At 37.4% G+C, this 19,179-nt stretch overlaps 1 protein-coding gene across 17 annotated transcripts in view; it reads left to right on the top strand.

The window, feature by feature from the left end:
* LOC109072188 (neuron navigator 3) overlaps positions 1 to 19,179 on the top strand; it is a 326,013-nt gene that overhangs the window by 207,349 nt on the left and 99,485 nt on the right. For 16 of the 17 annotated variants that reach the window (XR_006154536.1, XM_042722202.1, XM_042722203.1 and 13 more), the window contains 2 exons: positions 14,858 to 14,975; positions 15,606 to 15,658. Coding sequence is in view for 16 of the 17 variants with exons in the window: in XM_042722202.1 (XP_042578136.1) it covers positions 14,858 to 14,975; positions 15,606 to 15,658 (171 nt within the window). In the remaining variant the exon portion in view is untranslated. Of the gene's footprint in view, positions 1 to 8,885; positions 9,001 to 14,857; positions 14,976 to 15,605; positions 15,659 to 19,179 lie in introns of those variants that run through there. The other variant, XM_042722204.1, reaches the window with a different exon arrangement.

Genomic DNA, 19,179 nt, shown 5'->3' on the forward strand with positions numbered 1-19,179 from the left:
ATAAACATCCTTAAAATGATCATAAGACTGGGTTCCCTCTTCCTGTTCCCCTGACAGGTGTGCACTCATGTGCCTGTGTGTTTCCCCTCTCCTTTCCTGAGCTGATATTGTTATTATAGCTGTGCTGAGTGAAGGAGTGGAAGGATGAGCCGTGTGCCAACAAGAGCAAAAGCTTTCAGTCGAGTGGAGGAGGAAATTTCATGCAGGAAAACTGGTAAAGCAGATCAAGGCGGCATAGAGGTGTTTTTAAAAAAAGCATCCCAGGGAAATCCTGAACGACTGCAGGGCTCTTGACCTCTGACCTCTGATTGTCACATGACTCAGATAGCGGGAAGTGCAGTTGAACCTGAATGAGTCAGCACTGATTAAAGGCAGAGGAAAAAGCTAAAATGAAGCAAACACACAAAATATAAGTAGCTGTCACTTACCAGTGATGACTCACGGTGTCAGACATGAGTAACACACACACACTCATTCGCTGGCAGATGTTTCAAACATCCAGAAAAGAAGCTTTTACTGTAAATGCCATCATTATGGATTACATAAAGTAAATTAACGTGACACGGTCGACTAAAACTTAATGTCTAGCAGCCACTAACTTGTTAAGTGTCTTACTGCAGACTCATGCTATCCATCAACACACACACATACAAAATAAGTCTGGCTTTTTTCCTCTGTATGATGAGTAATGTTGTCCTTTTCTCCCAGAGAGGATTGGATGACTGCTGTATAAAGAGGTGTTCAGTCATGACGTCAGTTTTTAGGCTGACCTGGAAGGCTAATTCAACATAAGTTCCCTCTGGAATTTCTAATGGGTTCTTAGAATAGTGAATTTACATTGATTTTTGCTTTAAAAATGCACAGTTCTTTAAAATGACTACAGCAATTGTCTGATTCATCAAGCACATAATCTGACAACTTGATGGTAGTTGCAGTGCTTAGGAGTGCTTTTTAGCAACTTGTGTTTTAAATCACACAATGATTTCAAAACATGGCTTTAAAATGACTTTAAAAACCCTTGTCAGGAATAAAAACACGGCTATGAGGGATAGTATGTTCAATGGATTTTACTGTTATTTAACAACACACTGATTGCTCAGCTAATAAAAAAAAATCTTTCAGAAGAAACAACAACAACAACAAAAACTTTCAGTAGACAAAAACTTCATAAAACTTCATTTTGAGTTATGAAAAGTATATGATCTAGGACCTTTATATAGTGTGTGAGTATAAGACTGTAAGTTTATCCCTCACAGCCTTGTTTTCATCCTTGTTAAATTCAATGTCGTCTAACCTGATTAAGGTCTATAATATAAGTTTCTACTGAAGTTGTTTGGTCAATCACATAAATGAACATCCTTGTGGTATTTGTAGTCCTTTTGTAGTAACTTATCAACTTTTAACAAGTTTTAGAGCACAGAGTGGTTTCAAAATGTGTGTTATATTTGTTGTTGAACAAAATCCTTTTAATTGATGTTAAAGACTTGCTTGAGTAGAATCTTTCTTTTTCTGTGTGGATATGTTTCCTATTGAAACAGGACGTTTAGGACAAATGAGGATGTTCTCATGTAAACACCATTTGATTGGACGCAGTTATGTGTAAAGTGAGTAGATTCAATCAGTATCTTCAGTCTTTCCTAAAAGAGATTTTTTTTTTTTCAAATGTGTTAGAAATTAATTTTGTCAGCAAGTACACTGGCATCTGGATGGCCTTAAATCTGATGCACATGGACTTAAAGCCACAAAACGAATTTTGATTTCATTGGGTCTTCAACCAGAGACTTTTAACCACAAAATGAACTGCTCTATTACATAGTGTGTCTCTATGTGTGTGTGTGTGTGTGTGTGTGTGTGTGTGTGTGTGTGTGTGTGTGTGTGTGTGTGTGTGTGGATCGTGGAGGTCAGGGCAAACCCAAACTCAGCAACCCCGTTCTCGCTGTCAGTTAGAATGATGACAGACCCCACGGCTCTGATAGGCAGTGGGCCTGACGTGATGAAAGCCTGTTATATTGGTTCATAAGGTTTGAAGAACAGAGATATATAGCACTCCTATACGGCAAGGCTTTTGTACCAAATTGTAGCCATTTTTCTTTGCGTTTTGTTTCATTCTCAAATGACTCATAAGAGGATGAAAATGACTCAGCATATTTTGGTTTCCTGCTTGTTGGATTCTGGTGTGGGTAAAATTCCAAGCTTCCCCCCCTTCGATAGATACACCACAGTATTGAGTGAAATTGGTGCCCTCTAGTGGGAGCTGCTGGTAGTGGGGCACTAAGCAGACAGTCAGGCTCCAAGCAGTCCGGGTGAAGATGCAAATCAAAAAGCCATTAGAGAAAGCCAGCGAGTTAAATCACATTTGTGAAGGTTGCACAGATTGATTTACATAGAGAGAGAATGTGTCTCCTGAATTCAAAGTAACCATAATCCCACTCTCTGTGTCCAAGGAACATGAGGACGTTTTTGCATCAAGTGTTCTACTGACCAGCCCACATAATTATTGATTATAAAACCAATTAAAGTTACGTCCATGTGACGGGAATGTCAGACTGCAGCAAATTCCAAATGAAAATCAGCCCCATCTGTATTAAATATTAGTTTAATGCCACGTCAAAACCAAAGATGAGCTCTGGGATTGACACTTATTATGTGGCATCCCTCTTGCATCATGGTTATGTGAAAATCAGGGGGTTTTGGGTACAGAAATACACATGGTAGCTACATTACCCGTAATTCCTCACATCCAAATGTTATTGGTTTATGATATCAGGGCCGATGGGATGCAGTTCAGTTAACTGGCAGCACACTTTGACTTTTTGAAGGCTCCATGAAAGTACTTGGGCATTAAATCTAATCAGTAACCTTTCCATGTTTTTACAATCGGATTAACCGCAACAGTGTGTGTGTGTGTGGGAAAGGAGAAAAAATCAAATAAATGAAAAACAGATAGTGTGCATTCATATATTCTCCATAGTGAAGGTCACAGGTTCATGCTATCATTGAGTGTGCAGTTATTTTGGTGTGTGTCACTGGTTCTCCGCAGGCTTTGACTCACCTTTCGGTCACGGGTGAGCTAAGGCCAGACTTAATTGAACACTAGCAGGAAGTGTGACTAATTACCCAGAGGAAACAGACTGACTCGCTGCAATGCTGCAATCGCTGCTCTTCCAAATGCAATACATCCTTACTGATATCCACTTATGGGATGTTAAGTCAGACTACTGATACAGGAACACAAGTGTGCTGATTCATCGGGACCCCCACCTTCACTTATCGGCCAGTCATCCTGTATTAACAGGACAGCTTGTGAGTGGATTTTTTCTTGATTGGGAAATACAGAGGAAAAACCCCTGCCCAGTATCCTATTGACATCTTTTTGATGTCAGATAACGATAATGAAATGCAAATCTAGAGCTCTGTTTTAAACCCTAGTGAGTCGCCTATATAGGCAGCTGGGACCTTATAAGTGACTGATTTGGAATGCTCTACATAGGCCACACAAACTCTTGTGAAGTGCAACTCACAATTGTTTACAGTACAGTTTGAAATCAGCATATTGCTAAAGTAATGTTATGTTGCTCTAATAAGCATAAAAATTTGATTAATTTGGACTATTTATTATGCTTTTTAGGCTTTTATGCTCACCTAGGCTGCATTTCTTTGATTAAAAATACAGTAAAAGCTGTAATATTGTAAAATATTATTACAATTTCAAATAATTGTTTTCTATTGCAGTACATTTTAAAATGTTATTAATTCCTGTGATAGAAAAGCTTTTTCATCAGCCATTATCGCAGTCTTCAGTGTCACAGTCTTCGGTGTCACATGATTCTTCACAAATCATTCTAGAATACAGATTTGCTGCTTAAGAAACATTAAAAACATTTTGTTGCTTAATATATCTCTGGAAACTTTTTTGATTAATAAAAAGTTAATATATAACTTTCACAACATTTATTTTAACATCTTTTACAAAAAAAATTATTTGAATTAGAAATATTTTGAAATGTAAATGTTCTTACTGTTAATTTTGATCAGTTTAATTTATTGTAGCTGAATATTTTTTTTTATTAAATTATTATTTTATTTATTAATTATTTTATTTTAGACCTCAAACTTTTTATTTGTAGTATAATTATGTATAATTATATTATTATTATTATAACTTTTACAACATTTATTTAAACACCATTTACAAAAAAATTAAAATAAAATATAACAACATTTACTTGATTGTAAAATTTTGTAATGTATATGTCCTTACTGTTAACTTTGATCAGTTTGATTTATCCTTGCTAAATAAATGTTTTGTTTTATTTTATTTTATTTTATTTTATTTTATTTTATTTTATTTATTTCATTTATTTTTATTTATTTATTTTTATTTAATTATTTATTTATTTTTTTATTCCAACCTTTGATTGGTAGCATAACAATTGTAACATTCTATGAGACATTAAAAAGCTGTATAGGTAGGCAGCTCACTAGGTTTTTGAACACAGCTAATGCCTCTACCCCCATTCTCCCACACATCAGTCACTTGTTGCAGTCTAACTGGTGCTCGGTAAGGAGCTGATGGAAGCTAATTACACATTTGGTATTTACTTTTCTAAACTGGGTAATTTAGTGAAGGTGGCTCTTACAGGTCTGCTGTAGAGCCATACAGAGAGACAGGAATAGCTTTGTGTCGCTAAGAGACCAAGCAGTACTAGCTAGTAGAGCTAAGATGCTATATCTCAGGCCAGAGTTAGCTAAGGTACTGTACATATATTAAGATAAATAATGTGTTTATTCAGAATAAATAATGAGTTAAGGTGTCTCACACCCCAAATCCTCAGTTATTTAAAGAAGTTTGAAGTAACACTTTTTATGAAGTGTGTATAAATACAGTACTAATATGCTATTCACTTTCAGTGCATTCATATGATACATTTTATACTTGTAAATTTCTAATCACAGTTATAAGACATATCAACACTTAGTGATTAATTATTTGACTTTTCGTTATAGCACATGATCAACATCACATTTTGAGTTTACCAAGTGTTAAAATGCACCGTACTCGATGAATGTGGAAAGACGAGAAATATAATGTATTAACTGCAGCTACAATTATTCATGACAACATAAACCTGATTATAATGTGTGCCTTAATGCATTATGAATACCTTTAATGCATTATATATAGGCTACAGGCTTCATAGAAAGTGTTACTGAGTGTTGCCGCATCCCAGTGCTACATTTCACCTTGAGACAACAGAATTATTTAAAGATTTAGATGGTTAAGCTCTATTTCTCCCAAGATCCCACTGGATATACTTTCATTTTCTAGCGTTGCGCTCATTATTCCTTTCCGCTGAATGAAATGTGCTTACTAATAAGCTGACAAATATTTCTCTGGAAGCGCTGCCTGTTTTAGTAATGACGTGTTTTGAAATGGAGCAGGCCGAGGGAGATTCCTCTATTCTGCAACAGTGTGACCATATCGTAGGTCAAGGTAAACAACACCTAGCTGTGTTTATTATGATTTCTGAGGTAATTGGTTGGATGATGGAGTGCTGTCACTCAAACTCCACCGCAGTTTATTCTGGTCAAGATCCTATCACTCGGACAGGAAGACTATTTGATGGACATATAAACCATTTTTGAAGTTGCGTAAAACCAACCAGTCAGATTTGATCCAATTAAATCATGCCATTTTTGAAAAGTTTTTCATCTGAGGCTAGGAACAGTGTGTCCTTCACCGTTTGTACTCAAGAAATTCAGGGAGCCTTTATAAAATGCCTCAAGCTTAAAACGGCTTATGTACTTTCTTCCCTCACAGTTCAGTCTCTAGCTTTCTTAATCTCTGTATCTTTCTGTCCCTGCTTCTTGCTTTCTGTTGATTGACAACTGGAGGAGAATTTAAGACAGTGGCTCCCCTGCCGTGAGGTCCTTCATATCTCTGTTTCAGCTCTCATCAAACGAGAGTGCTTTGTTGGCATGTGTCTGTGTTACAGATAGAAAAACTTTCCCACTTTTCTGGGCTCCAGAAAAGTATTTGAAAAGTTGTAAAAGTGAGTGTTTTTTATTTTATTTTTTAATTCATGTTATTTTTAAAGTTGAATCTGATTGGATTTTCATAACTGCAATGCATTGATTTTTAAATCACTATATTACTTTATATAATTTAATAACACAATCATAATAATACAACCATTTAAATTATAAAACTTTTATGCATCACAAAATTTTTATTTTATTTATTTTTTATTTTATTTTATTTTATTTTATTTTTTTTATTTTGAAATATGGCCTGGACATGTTCTTGAAAGATTTTGTGTGGGAAACGGGCGCACCTCGGGTTTTATAGAGAAGCTACAGCCCATTTGCATATGAGGAAAGGTATTTTATTTGTTGCTTGGCAGAAGTTCCAGCCATTAACAAGTGGCAAGGTTACAAATGTGTTTGCTTTTACAATGTGTTGCATTATTTTCCACTTAAAGAGGGATTTTTTCTGTACAGCGCTCAAAGGAGAAGAGTTTGGCTGTTGCTTTGAGTGTTTGTACACCTTTAATGAAGTGACCGTGGGGCTGACAGGAGCTATTATTGGGAAGATTAAATGAGAAGAAGGGCTACTGGCTCCCTTGGACAAGATAATGATGTTTTTCCTGGAAAGAGGAAAACCAGGAACTGTTTAAAGTTGCTTTGAGAAGAAAGGTTTGGCATGGTGATATATTCCAGATGTGTCCAGTTTGGTTCATGCAGTAGATATCTCAAGGTGTCAACTATGTTGCATAATACTATTTGAAATATTTATCTTTGCTGAGTAGGTAGTATGCTAATAATCTATTTCAACTCAGACTTGAAACTTTACTGTTACTGTTACAGTTCAAATGGAGAACTGTTGATCACAAACAAGTATTATATCCAAACTTATAAAACTGAGAGAAAAACAAAGGGTCGTTTTACCATTATGTAACCTTGTTTCGTACGCACCATCATCATCTATTGATTTTTATGATCTTCATCACATACTTTAATTACTGAATGGCGGAGCTAGGTATTCTCATTGTCTGTGTACTTAAGTATGTATGTTAGTAGCTACGTGGGGATTCTCGAGGGAAACTAGACTAAATGAGTCTCTGTTTGCAACACTCATGAAGATTCTGATGTATGATCAACCTTCAAAGAAACACAATTAACTCCATTGGCAGCTACTAACACTGATTAATTCAGGTCACTTAATGAATCTAGCTGTCGGTTGTGTGGGTCTTCTGTCAAGAGCACGCAAATGGCAAACCTGTTATCTTTCTACATTCTGGTATTTATCCCATATACAATTAGGAGGGACGTTTTACCAGTTTGTTTAGAAATTTCATCAACAGGCCAATGAGAATGTGGTCTAACAGAGTGGGCAGGGTTTGGCACCCTATTAATTTCGCCTTATGTATGGGGTCTCAACATGAAGTTTATTTCCAAATGTCAACTTTATGCCAAGTCAACAATGATAATGTCATGGCAGGTGAGAGGAAGAGACATTTGTCATGGTTTCACTGGGTTCGGGTTTGTGTGGGTGTTCTGTCTGAGAGCATTTAGGAGGCACATCTTTCAATGGGACGAGGGGCAGCCAATGGCCTGCGCACACACCGGAAACTTGTACTGACAGCCCAACTGCCTGCACTTCCTGTCAAAGCACACAGTGGCGTCTCTTCCTAGCAGAACCGACAAACACTCTCGCCCTTCTCCGCTGAGGGTCTCGTCTGGGAGTGATGTTTTAAATACACATACACAACCGTACACACGCAATAAAAACCCTAGACCCCATCCTCTTCCACTCTCCCCCGAGCCAAATGAGAAAATCACAGCCATATGTCACTCATGTGGCAGAACTACCATGAAATCAATGGAGAAACTGCATTAAACTCAGTGTTGTGCAGACTGACGGCTGGTGGGTTTTGGATAAACAGCAGTGAGCTGCATTTGCTGCCGCCTCAGCCCTGATTCAGCAGTCTTGTTTGTCTCTCAGTTACAGTGTCACAAGATGATTCGTTTTCCTTGAGGTGTCTCTCTCTATCCCTGAATGCTGCAAACACATTCTGTATGCTCTACCCAACGCAGTACACCCTACCTTTATTTGATTATTTGTGCAGGTGATTAAAATGTTTCATCTGCCCTCTTCATGTCATTCCAAACTATCTTCAGAATATCGTCTACAGAAGGAAAAGCAAAGTCATACTGGTTAGGAACAACAAAAAGGGAAATAAATGATGTCAGAATTTACTCTCTTTTGACTTAACTTTGACATGTATGCCACTGTTCAATTAATAAAAGTAAATTAGTACTAAAAGTAAATTAATACTTTTATTAAGAATGCAAGAAATTGATCAGAAGTGATAGTAAAGACATTTTTAAAGTTACAAAATGTTTCCTGAGCACCAAATCAGCATTTTAGAATGAGTTCTGAAGGAACTTTGTGAAGTAAATTTGAAAGAGCATACTGGCTTTAACTTCCTGCTTTATTTAGCTCTTTCCTTTTGCCTTGATATTGTTTTGAATTATCATAAATTCCTCTAGTAAGATATAGAAGGTTTTACAGTCCCGTACAGTGCTATATAACTCAATTTACAGCATTACACAACAGCCCTCAAGTGTTTCAGGGCTGGTAAATATTCTGTATGCTTATGAAGCGCCTCGTTTTTTATTAACAACACAATTCCATCCCTTCTCCGCCCCCTGTCCTGTGATTTGTAATCTAAACTTCATCTAAAAGCATTCAAATAAACCCCAAATACGGTCTTTGGACCGCAAGACGATAAACTCACAGACCCTTCTGGCTGATGCATGACAGATTTTCTCAGCAGCTGACTCCCCCTATTGCCTGACTATTGTAAATGCAGGCTTCCAGTACCTGCGCAGTTATAGGCACTGCATAGAGAGCAGACTGTAGAGAGAGCCGAACGCTGCCGTTTATCAGCGGGGCGCTGAGGACGGGGACAACCTGGGCTCAGATACTCTTAAGAGGTACACACACTTCACTTGAGCTTAACTCTAGCAGGCTGAAACAGCAGGGAATGTTAACTGCTTCTTAGAGTCAGGGACAAAGCCAGGGGATTTGTGTTTTTGTTTGATGGATGTGTGTGTCTGGACGCATGTATGTGTGCATTGGCAACCTGCTCGTGAGGGGAGGAGGCAGCGCTCATGAATGACGGCCATATGAGTGTGTATGTGTGTGTGTGTCCGTTTAATGCTGTGTGAACGCTGAGGGTGGCATAGTTGGGTGTTACAGTGAAGTGATGCATAAGCCAAACAAGCGCTTGCTCATTAATAGAGACAAAACCACAGTGTCAGAGCTGTTGGGACTAATCGAAAATAATGGGTCGCAAGAAAAGAAACAGTGACGCATGATAAATAGCTGTGAGTGAAGTCACGGGGCACTAGGGCATTAGATTAATGCTGTTTAGATGGGATTCAGCACACATCTGGGGACTAAGGAGCATCGGGACGGACTTTGGGATGTGTTTTTTGTTCATGTAAGCTTTTGCCGGTCTCACAGTGGGAAACACCAGCAAGTTCATCCACTAAAATAACGGGACGGGAAACTGTTTAACCTTGGCTCGGTGTACTTCCCTCCGTGAAACTATCAGATTGAAAGACTGCTTTACAACCAGTTTCCTTCTGCCATAACAGTCGCTTATTTACAGCTGCAGACCGGCCCATTTCACCCTCCCTCGTGCCTGAGTGTTAATGGCAGCATTGATTAAAGCATTTACAGTGTGCTGCTGGTTATCATGTGCATTCGAGATGCCAGCTTGCTTGCAACAGAGCTTCTCTTCGGTATACTGTTGGCTGTCTAGGCTGATAAAATGTTAATGGTGGTTTTCAGATAAACTAACCTGTTTGTAAGAAAGTAAATGACTGTGGTAATGGTTCTCTCAGGGAGATTTAGCCTGTATCCAATGCGGAGATACTAATTTGCCTTATTTTAATGAGAATCTCCTCTACCTCTAACTGTCAGATTTTTATTTTTCATTTTCATTTTTTTGCTTATCTTTTAAACCGCAAGTTAAAGTTGAATCATGTAATTTTTCTGACATTAAATACCTTCTCTTATCCTAGCTTAATATGCAGAGACAACTTTTAGTAAACTGATTTTCCCTGAAAAGTGAAAACGATTTGGCTCTGTGGTGTTTTCAAAACATTGCTTTGTTTAGCATTCCAACTGGCCCTGCACGGCAACATTAGCTCAGCCAGTAGCTTTTGGGGAGTTTTATCTTACCAATCCAAAATTTAATTGGGAAACATAAACATAAACAGAAACAACAAGAACAGAAATAAGGCAGCTTTTTAGCAGCATTTATTTTGACATACCTTAGCACCATTTTTAACCTTAGTTTATAAAGCTTAACTTTTATAGTCCCAAAGGTAGAGTATATAGTGTTAAAGGTCCAATTCTCGCTATTACCAAACCATTAAAGGGGTCATATGATGCGATTTAAATGTTTCCTGTTATAAGCTCTTGGTACATAAAGAAGATCTGTAAAGTTGCAAAGACTGAAGTCTCAAATCCAAATAGATATTCTTTATAAAAGTTAAGAGTCAACCACTCCTACCTAAAACGGCTCATTCTAACATGCCCCCACATGTCTACATCACAATGTGGGAAGATTTGCATAACGCGCCCAAACTTTTATTCTCGCAGTTGCTACCGGCACCATGTTGTGGAGACGCTGTGTGTTTCATTGTGAAAGCGAAGCTACTTTGTTTGGCCTTCCAAAAGAGGACACAACTTGAAATCAATGGTTTAGATGTATCTACAACACAGTTCTGAACAGTTCAACCCAAATATTCAGATGTGCGCAGCACATTTTGCGGAGGACAAGGAATGTTTCCTGTGAGAGTAGCCTACAGTGCTACTCTATAAAAATGGGGCAATTCCAACTTTGCAAGGACAGTCTGGTGCTTCTGTCACACAGTCTGTAAGTACATTTTCATATGTAAAGGATTTGCCACTGACGATTCAAACGCAAGTTTTGAATAGTGTGGAGTAACTGTTAGGGATTGTTATTTGTAATTTCTCCAGTGTTAAGGGGCGTAACATTTCCATCACATGCTTGAGGCATTCATCCAATCACAATGCACTGGATAGCTGGCTAATCAACATACACCTCGCTTTTCAGAACGATGAGCTTTGTAAAAACAACGTGTTTCAGAAAGGCGGGGCATAGAGGAGAAACAATAATGTACAGTATGTGGAAAATAATGTTTTTTGAACCTTAAACCACATAAACACATTGCATTACACCAAATACGCAAAATATTGTTATTTTTAGCAACGTCATATTACCCCTTTAACTACGACTTTTGCCTCAATAAACTCCTAATTTGTTGTTTATTAATAGTTAGTAAGGTATTTGTCAAGTTTAGGTATTGGGTAGGATTGAGGTGTAGAATATGGTCATGCAGAATATGTGCTTTATATGTAATAATAAACAGCCAATACGTTAATAATAGGAATGCTAATAAGCAACTAGTTAATAGTGAGAATTGGTCCCTATACTGAAGTGATACCATGTGAAACAGAATTGTAGGACATTTCTAATCAAAAAGTTTTGCAATCATTAATTATTAATAAACTTTTTATGTTAACAGAAACTATTTTTGTTTCACTGTCTGAGGGGATTGTCACTATTGTACAGTGAACAGCCAAAAATTGGTCAAATTTTCTGGTGGGTATCATGGTCCAGTTGACCAATGCTGGTAGATAGACTACCCTAACTATGCTAAAAAGCATTTCCATTGGCAGTCATTCAAAAGTAGCTGTGTAGCTTGAAATAGCACAAATAGAATTTGGATTAATTTGGATTAATTGCAAAGTTTAAACATAATAGAGTATACGTTTATCATTTGTTCGTATTTAAACAAGCAAGTGAATTTTAAACAATTCTAGAGAGAAAAGGCGAAAGGGAACTCGATTTGTTACTCGCATGCTGTTCTCTATGCGCACAGCCGCACACACATGAAGTGTGCACATGCATTTCAGACGGCGCGCGAACACCGAACTGAATCCTCTTCTGAATCCTTTGAACAGACACATAGACATTAAATGCTGACAAAATACCCATATCGACAATCATTCAGGTAAATGCAGTCAGTTATGTCTTAAGTGAATGAAAACAGCCGAGAAAGAAATTGGATATGATGTGTATCATTATATCGGATCCGTGCATCAGGTCTTAAAGGGACAGCAGCCTATGCAGTTTTATTTTCCCTAATTATTACATTTCTGTATTTGAATACTACCAACCTTATTTTATTTATAACATATTCTGTTGTATTTATCTATGCTTGTAATTTGTGTATTTGTTCTTTTTTTTCTGGCTTGTCTCTTTAATCATGTTTAAACTTTCTTAGTCAATCTAGTAGTATTTTCTGTGGTATCAAAGTACTTCACTTTAAGACATAAATGGAAAGCAAGTTAAATTTAAATGCTTTTCTTTTCTTGCTGATCCGAAAAATTATCCGATCCGTGGGTCAAAAACCATAATGTGATACGAACCGTGAGATTTGTGATCTGTTAAACCACTATTCACATGGCATGTATGGCCCAGGTGATTAGCTACTAGCTTTCTTCAGGTTGTTTTCTCATTGTGTGCTGTATTTGTCCAGTTGATGTTATTAACCATTAATATGCAAATAGAAAACCCAGGGTTACAAATATACTGTGTAAAAAAAAACTGACTACTGTAAAGCATGAACAAGATAGCTGCTACTGAGTTAACAGTTTTAAATGTGTGCACTAGTCTCTTGATTTTCCTCTTGTTCTTTGCTCTCTCTCTCTCTCTCTCTCTCTCTCTCATTTCATTCTCTCATCTTGCTTTCTCTTCCCATGTCTCACTTGCTTTCTTTGTTGATCTCTGGGCGCTGGAGGCAATAAGAGGAAGACAGAGTGATTTCTCTTTCCTTCCTTTCAACGGTCCAGATGGACATTTTCTGCCCATTGAGTGCATGAACAACTGTGGCACTGCGGCACCCCTAATTCTCTCAGCCCTCTGTCAGGCAGGGAAAAGGGAAACAGGGTTGTGTTACAGAGAATCACCATCTTATACTCCACTTCCTTTTCTGACTTTTCAACCACTGCATCAGTTTACCTCACTAACTCAGGTTAAGTCACATAAATACAAATTCCTTTTACATCCTGGGCCACAGGATGAACCAAAACATTAATACCATAGCCAAACCAGAGCTGAATTCACCTGGTTTTCTAGATGCTGTGAAAATGTGTAAATTATTTGCTGTTTTCTCTGCCATGACTGGAGGTGTTGGCATGTGTGGTAGTGTGTTGTTTACTCAACTCTCGGAGGTGACTGTGGTTTAGAGTGGTGAGCACAGGCCTTTATTGGCTCTCTTTTGTATTGTGTTGAGTTTAAGTGGGAGGATGACTAAAGAGCTCTTCATCACCCTGTTCTTGTTAACGAGTCCTCATCATATGCTGAAACCACAACAGACAAAACCTTTGAACTGTGGCATCTTCGAGCGGAACGCTTTCTTTTGCCTGGGTAAGGCATAAATGTGTTTTATTGGTCACTGTGTTTGAGGTGGCGAGAGAGAATGGCTGATATTTTTTATTTTATGAGGCATTATAATATGGTCTCTAAAATAAAACTAGCTATGTAAAGGAAAAATCCTTTGAAATTTTACTGGGTTCGTGGGTGTAAATGAAATTTACCACTTTAAATACATTTTAGTATGTCATTCATAACTTTATCATTATGCAGGGTGCATATTATGGGGGTTTGGGGAGGTCTCTTCACCCTAATTAAGGCTGAAACTGTCTATAGGAAGCCAGAACAAATGATTTGAAGGCTATAGCAACAGTAGGATGGTTGACCATTTTCTGTTAGGATCAAAATCGGCTGGTACTTTGACATAACATAAAAAGTAAAATACATGCTGTCTGAATGAGCTGAAAAAGTTGAGCCTTGCGATAGTCTTTGTATAATTCACACAGTGATTTGAAACATTACAGACAAAAGCCCCATACAGGCAATTCTGTTAGTGAGAGGATGTGAGCTCAGAGAGTGTCCCTTGCCACTGGGGTGCTTTTGCCTAAGTGGGAAATGGAAAACCGTTTCACAATGAAAGAGCAGAGCTCTAAGATTTGTGACATGAGTTTTTAAGGGTCCTAGAACAGACCCCTGAGGAACACCTATCCAAGGAATCTTTTAGACATATTACTGAGTCACCAGGGGGTTGCATTTGTTCATACAGACCCAGTATATTAAGCAATAAATAAGAACTTTCTTAATTTAGTGTTCCCTGCATGCCGTTTCAACATTTTTGCTGCTGCACTTCTGGTATTGCTCTGAAACAGTTTTATAAAAACCTGCCGTGCATGGACTTAATTTAAAAAGACTTTAACAATAGTTTTAAAGTTCAATGTGCAATGACAACACCCTTTAGAGAGGAATTAGCCTTTGGAAAAGTTAATTTGTTCTAAGTAGGTGCTATCCTTGTAATCCACATCTTATTAAATGGATCAGTGTTGTCACAATGTCATGTAAGAAAATCATTAGAAGATCCAGATAATCCATTACAAATGCTAAGGCATTTGAGGGATAGTTTTGATTAAATTGCCCTTATACTCAAGCGAGCTACTATGTTTTTCTGTTTCTCTTACTCTAATAGTTTTTGTTTTCCTAAGTGGTTCTGGTCAACATGACTCAATCTTCTGTCAATCAAACCACATATGCATTTTATCTGCTCAGGTCCTCTTTGACAAGTTTCCATTAATATATATTGTCTGTTCAGATGCTTTTTTCCATTGTTGTTATTCCATCTTCTGTACCTCATCAGAATTTCCCCCTCATATTCCCTATAGATCTACACTGATTGGGCGAACCATTATTTGGCCAAGTCTGGCTGTCCGAGGCTTATTAAGGACCTGACTCAGGACATACCCGATGGAGTTCTGCTGGCAGAAATCATCCAGATAATAGGTAAGGATACAAGCGCATGCGTACACTCTCTCACACACACACACACACAAACACACACACACACACACACAAACAGTGCAGGCTAATAAATCTTCACGGCTCATTTGAGTGATAAAATTTTTTGTGTAAAAGCTAACTACTTACTGCGATTCAGCTTTAAGTTATTCTGCTCATGTTAAAATGGATTAGAAGCCGTAGAAAATCAGCAACATGAGAATTGAATGCTATTTCAGCACTATTAAAGCATGTGTCTCCCATGTGTTCACTTTAGTGAGCCCAGATTGGTGTGCGTTGTGTGCATGTGTGTCAGTCTGTCTTTTTTATTTTTCCTTTTTTCTTTTCCCCATCCCATTTTTCCCTCCTCTGGGCTGTCCTGAAACTTTATTACGAACCGCTAGCATACAATGGCAGATCTTATGTCACAAACTCGCAACCAACAGCTGATGAATTAACAGCCGTTCATTTTCTCAGTGTTTTCTCCCACACTGCAAACATACACATGCTCATTCAATCACAAGCTCTCACAAACTGCAAAGGCAAACTTTCTTGCCTCATGACAGTAACCTGTGGATGGAAAGGCCAGAGGCTGTGGTTCTGCAGAGGTTTAACCCAGCAATATCTCTGTTGCAGCTAATGAGAAGGTAGAAGATATCAACAGCTGCCCCAAGAGTCACTCTCAAATGGTAAGTGTCTTTTTTTTTCTTAGTTATAATGTAATACATTAACAGCATGATGACTGTTCTATCCATTATTTTTTCCTTTCTATATTTTGTTGTTTTTCCCTGACATATTAACTTTATACCACATCTACCAGGCCCGTTTTTTTTTATTTTTTTGTAAACATTTACCAGCTATAAATCATTCTTACAGATATAAATATTTTGATCAAAAAGCAAAAATGCTGTAAAAAATTGTCTACTTATAAATTAATATAATTAAATTGAACTAAAAACTAAGTGAAGGAAACTAGTGTCCAGATTTCATGCAAATAAAATTTAATTAATTAATTTATTAATTTATTTATGTCATAACAGTATTATATAGTTATTTTTATAGCATATTTACTATAAACACCACATCACTGTGTCATTTAGAAAAAACAGTCTCACAAAATTGCACCTGTCAGAAAATCAAGAAAACACATTATTATTTTGTTTCTTGTGGACTGCAAAATCATGATGTTTTTGATGATTCTGATGATTCTGCAAAATAAATATTCTTTGCTGTTATCTGTGTAGGTAAGATCTTATATGCTTATGTTGTGTTTCTACTGTAGCATATTGCAGTGATTAAACACTTGCTAAGCTGTACTAGAGTAAAGGCTTTAGTGGCCCCACAGGTCTTTTCTGCAATAGAATGGCCCGGCCGAGTCCTGGGCTCTCTGCATGTCAATGAGTACAGCAGAGAATCCTGGAATAGTTGCTGTGGGCTTCTCCTAACAACTCCCATGTAGGTATGCTTGTCAGATTGGAAGAGCACAAAGACCCCAGTAAAAGCTTACGTTCAAGGCTAACTGTGGTGTGTGTGTGTATGTGTGTGTGTGAGTGTTTTGGGGAAGGCGTAGGAGGTTTCATTGTTCCATTCAGTGCCCATTGATCTTGCACCTGCTGCCAGCATGAGTGTGCACACGTATGTAGAGGTTTTACACTGAGGAAGTGTGTCTGTTTATGAGAAACTGTTTACGGGAAGTTGAGGTTATGGAGGAATTTGACATACACACATTTTATCGCAGCCAAGCTTCACAACCAAAACATCAGTGTGTCGTTGCAGATTGCCGGGAGACTTTTCTGTGATTGCTGAGGTATTTGCCAGTATTTGATTGATAGGAACAGGTATTGTGCAAAAACAGCAAGTTTTGTTGATGGATAGGATGCTGGTATACAGGGTTCTTCAATAGATTCTAGGAATAGTTCAGCCAAGAATGATTTCTTTGTCCATGCATATTGTCCAGACAATATGTTGACATATTGGTCCCATTGGGCAACACTTTAGAATAGGGAACACTTATTCACTATTGACTACAATTTTTTCCTCAATAAATTCCTAATTTGCTGCTTATTAATAGTTAGTAAGGTAGTTGTTAAGTTTAGTTATTGGGTAGGATTAGGGCTGTAGAATAAGGTCATGTAGAATAAGGCATTAATATGTGCTTAATAACTACTAATAAATTACTACTAATTTTAAAATAAAGTGTTACCTAACATTGTTGGTGGGAAGCATGTATACAAAGTAATTCAGTTGACCCAATTGAATTGATCTGAATGGACAAAACATTTGAAAGTTTTCTAAAATATATTTTTGTGTCTTCCACAGAATAAAAAAAATAAATAAATCATAGTGGTTTGGAGCTAGTCCTTTAACCAGCTCCACCTCCCATAAACAAGCTTAATCAGAAAAACTGGCCTGGTTAACCAGCATTTTTTGCTGGTTCACCATTAGAATTCATGCTTGTTTAAGCTGTTCTTTTCTGGAGGGTGTTGTGTAGGATGGGGTCATCTACAGTATGTGTGTTAAATGAGAGGATAAGAAATATCCTGGCCACAGTCTGGTTAACGTGTTCAGGAATAAGTCAGGAAGCTAATCTATTGTGCCCCTTTTCCTGTATTTGTTACTGTGTGGCAGTTAATATTAAACCGTAAATCACGTCAAGCCTCATTGCTCAGGGAGTTTGCAATCTGCCATTGAGGAATAATCAATTATAACTATCCTTCAGAAAGGAAATTCCTTATTGATTAGGATTAGATAGCCCTCGATGCATTTTCTGCTATGAACCAATAAAAATTTACAACTTTGGCATTAGTAAAAAATGCTTGCTCACATCCATTAAAAGCACCTGTTAAAATTGACTCAGCTTCAGTTAAATGAGTGTACTGTTGGGTGCTTTCCCAGGCAATGAAGATGGTTGCTAAATTACATGCGTAATAAACTCTCTCTCATTGATCTGATTGGTCTCTTGGGGCTTAATTAAACTGGCATGAAGAGAGGCAGATAAATCGCCGCCTACAGGCTGTCTGTTCATTCAGTGACCCTTATGGAACGTTTGTCTTCTAAACCGCAGCTGCACCAGAAGTTAAAAGGTAAGACCCACTTTTCCTAAAAGCAATGGCTATGATCCCAAGGCTGGTATTCTGATTAATCTGGAATTCTGAACATGTTGGTCCACCAAATGAGCCCTTGCTGCCATTTGTGGCCTACTCAGTGAGAGATGGCTATTTCTGGAGGTTATGCATCAGAATGGGAGTTCCCCTTGACATGAGCATATCCCATAAGCCTGCCTTGATTAACAGATCCAGGGATTGCAACATGTTGAGATGACACCGAGTAGGCATTGGCCGGTATGATAACCTTAGATAAAAATATCACAGTTTCACGGTATCACAGTATTGCAATTACAGCTCAAAAATTTTATTTTTAAATGTGGAAAATTCTTTTTAAATGTTAAACTTTTTTTTCCACTGAACACAATACATTTTATTTTTAAGAAACATGCAGAACATTTTGGAAATGTAAACATGTCAGGCTAAATAATTAAAGTAATAACTGAATTATTCTTTATTAAATTAAGTACAGTCACTTAAGTGAGCCTAAACCTGCAGCTCAACAATAATCAGAACATAAATTATTTTCTGTAGAAAAAAAAAATTAAAAAAATCAGTCTAATGAAAAAAATGCAGTCACTTAAGTGAGCCTAAACCTGCAGCTCAATAATCAAAAACATAATCGAAACATCATTTTATTAAAAATAAATAAATAAATAAATGAAATGCAGTCTTTAAACCTGCAGCTCAACAAGATTTTTGGAGATATGGTCACTTTCTACACATTCATTTTTCAGTCCAAGTTATGATGCAGGAATGTTCACATTTCCTGGATTAATTTTGGAGGAAAGAGAGAGCGCAAGTGTTATACACACACACACACACACACACACACACACACACATGCACGTACACACATGTTTCTCTGTACAACACTCAGCATGTGGCAAAGCCAGAATCACAGTTGCAAAGACACCTGAGAGCCAGCAGTTTGTTTGTTTTTTAAATGTCTTGATTTTTAACAGATGTAAACAATGGCAGGAGGCTTAAAAGTATAGATGTGATACCAGCTAAATTTAATTATCGTACTAAATCGCAGAAATGTAGTACTTTAGTCTGCTATTCCCAGCTCTGTGAAGTAATGTGAGGGAGGAAACTAGTTGATG

Source organism: Cyprinus carpio, chromosome B4, assembly GCF_018340385.1.
Source record: "Cyprinus carpio isolate SPL01 chromosome B4, ASM1834038v1, whole genome shotgun sequence".
Classification (NCBI taxonomy): Eukaryota; Metazoa; Chordata; class Actinopteri; order Cypriniformes; family Cyprinidae; genus Cyprinus; species Cyprinus carpio.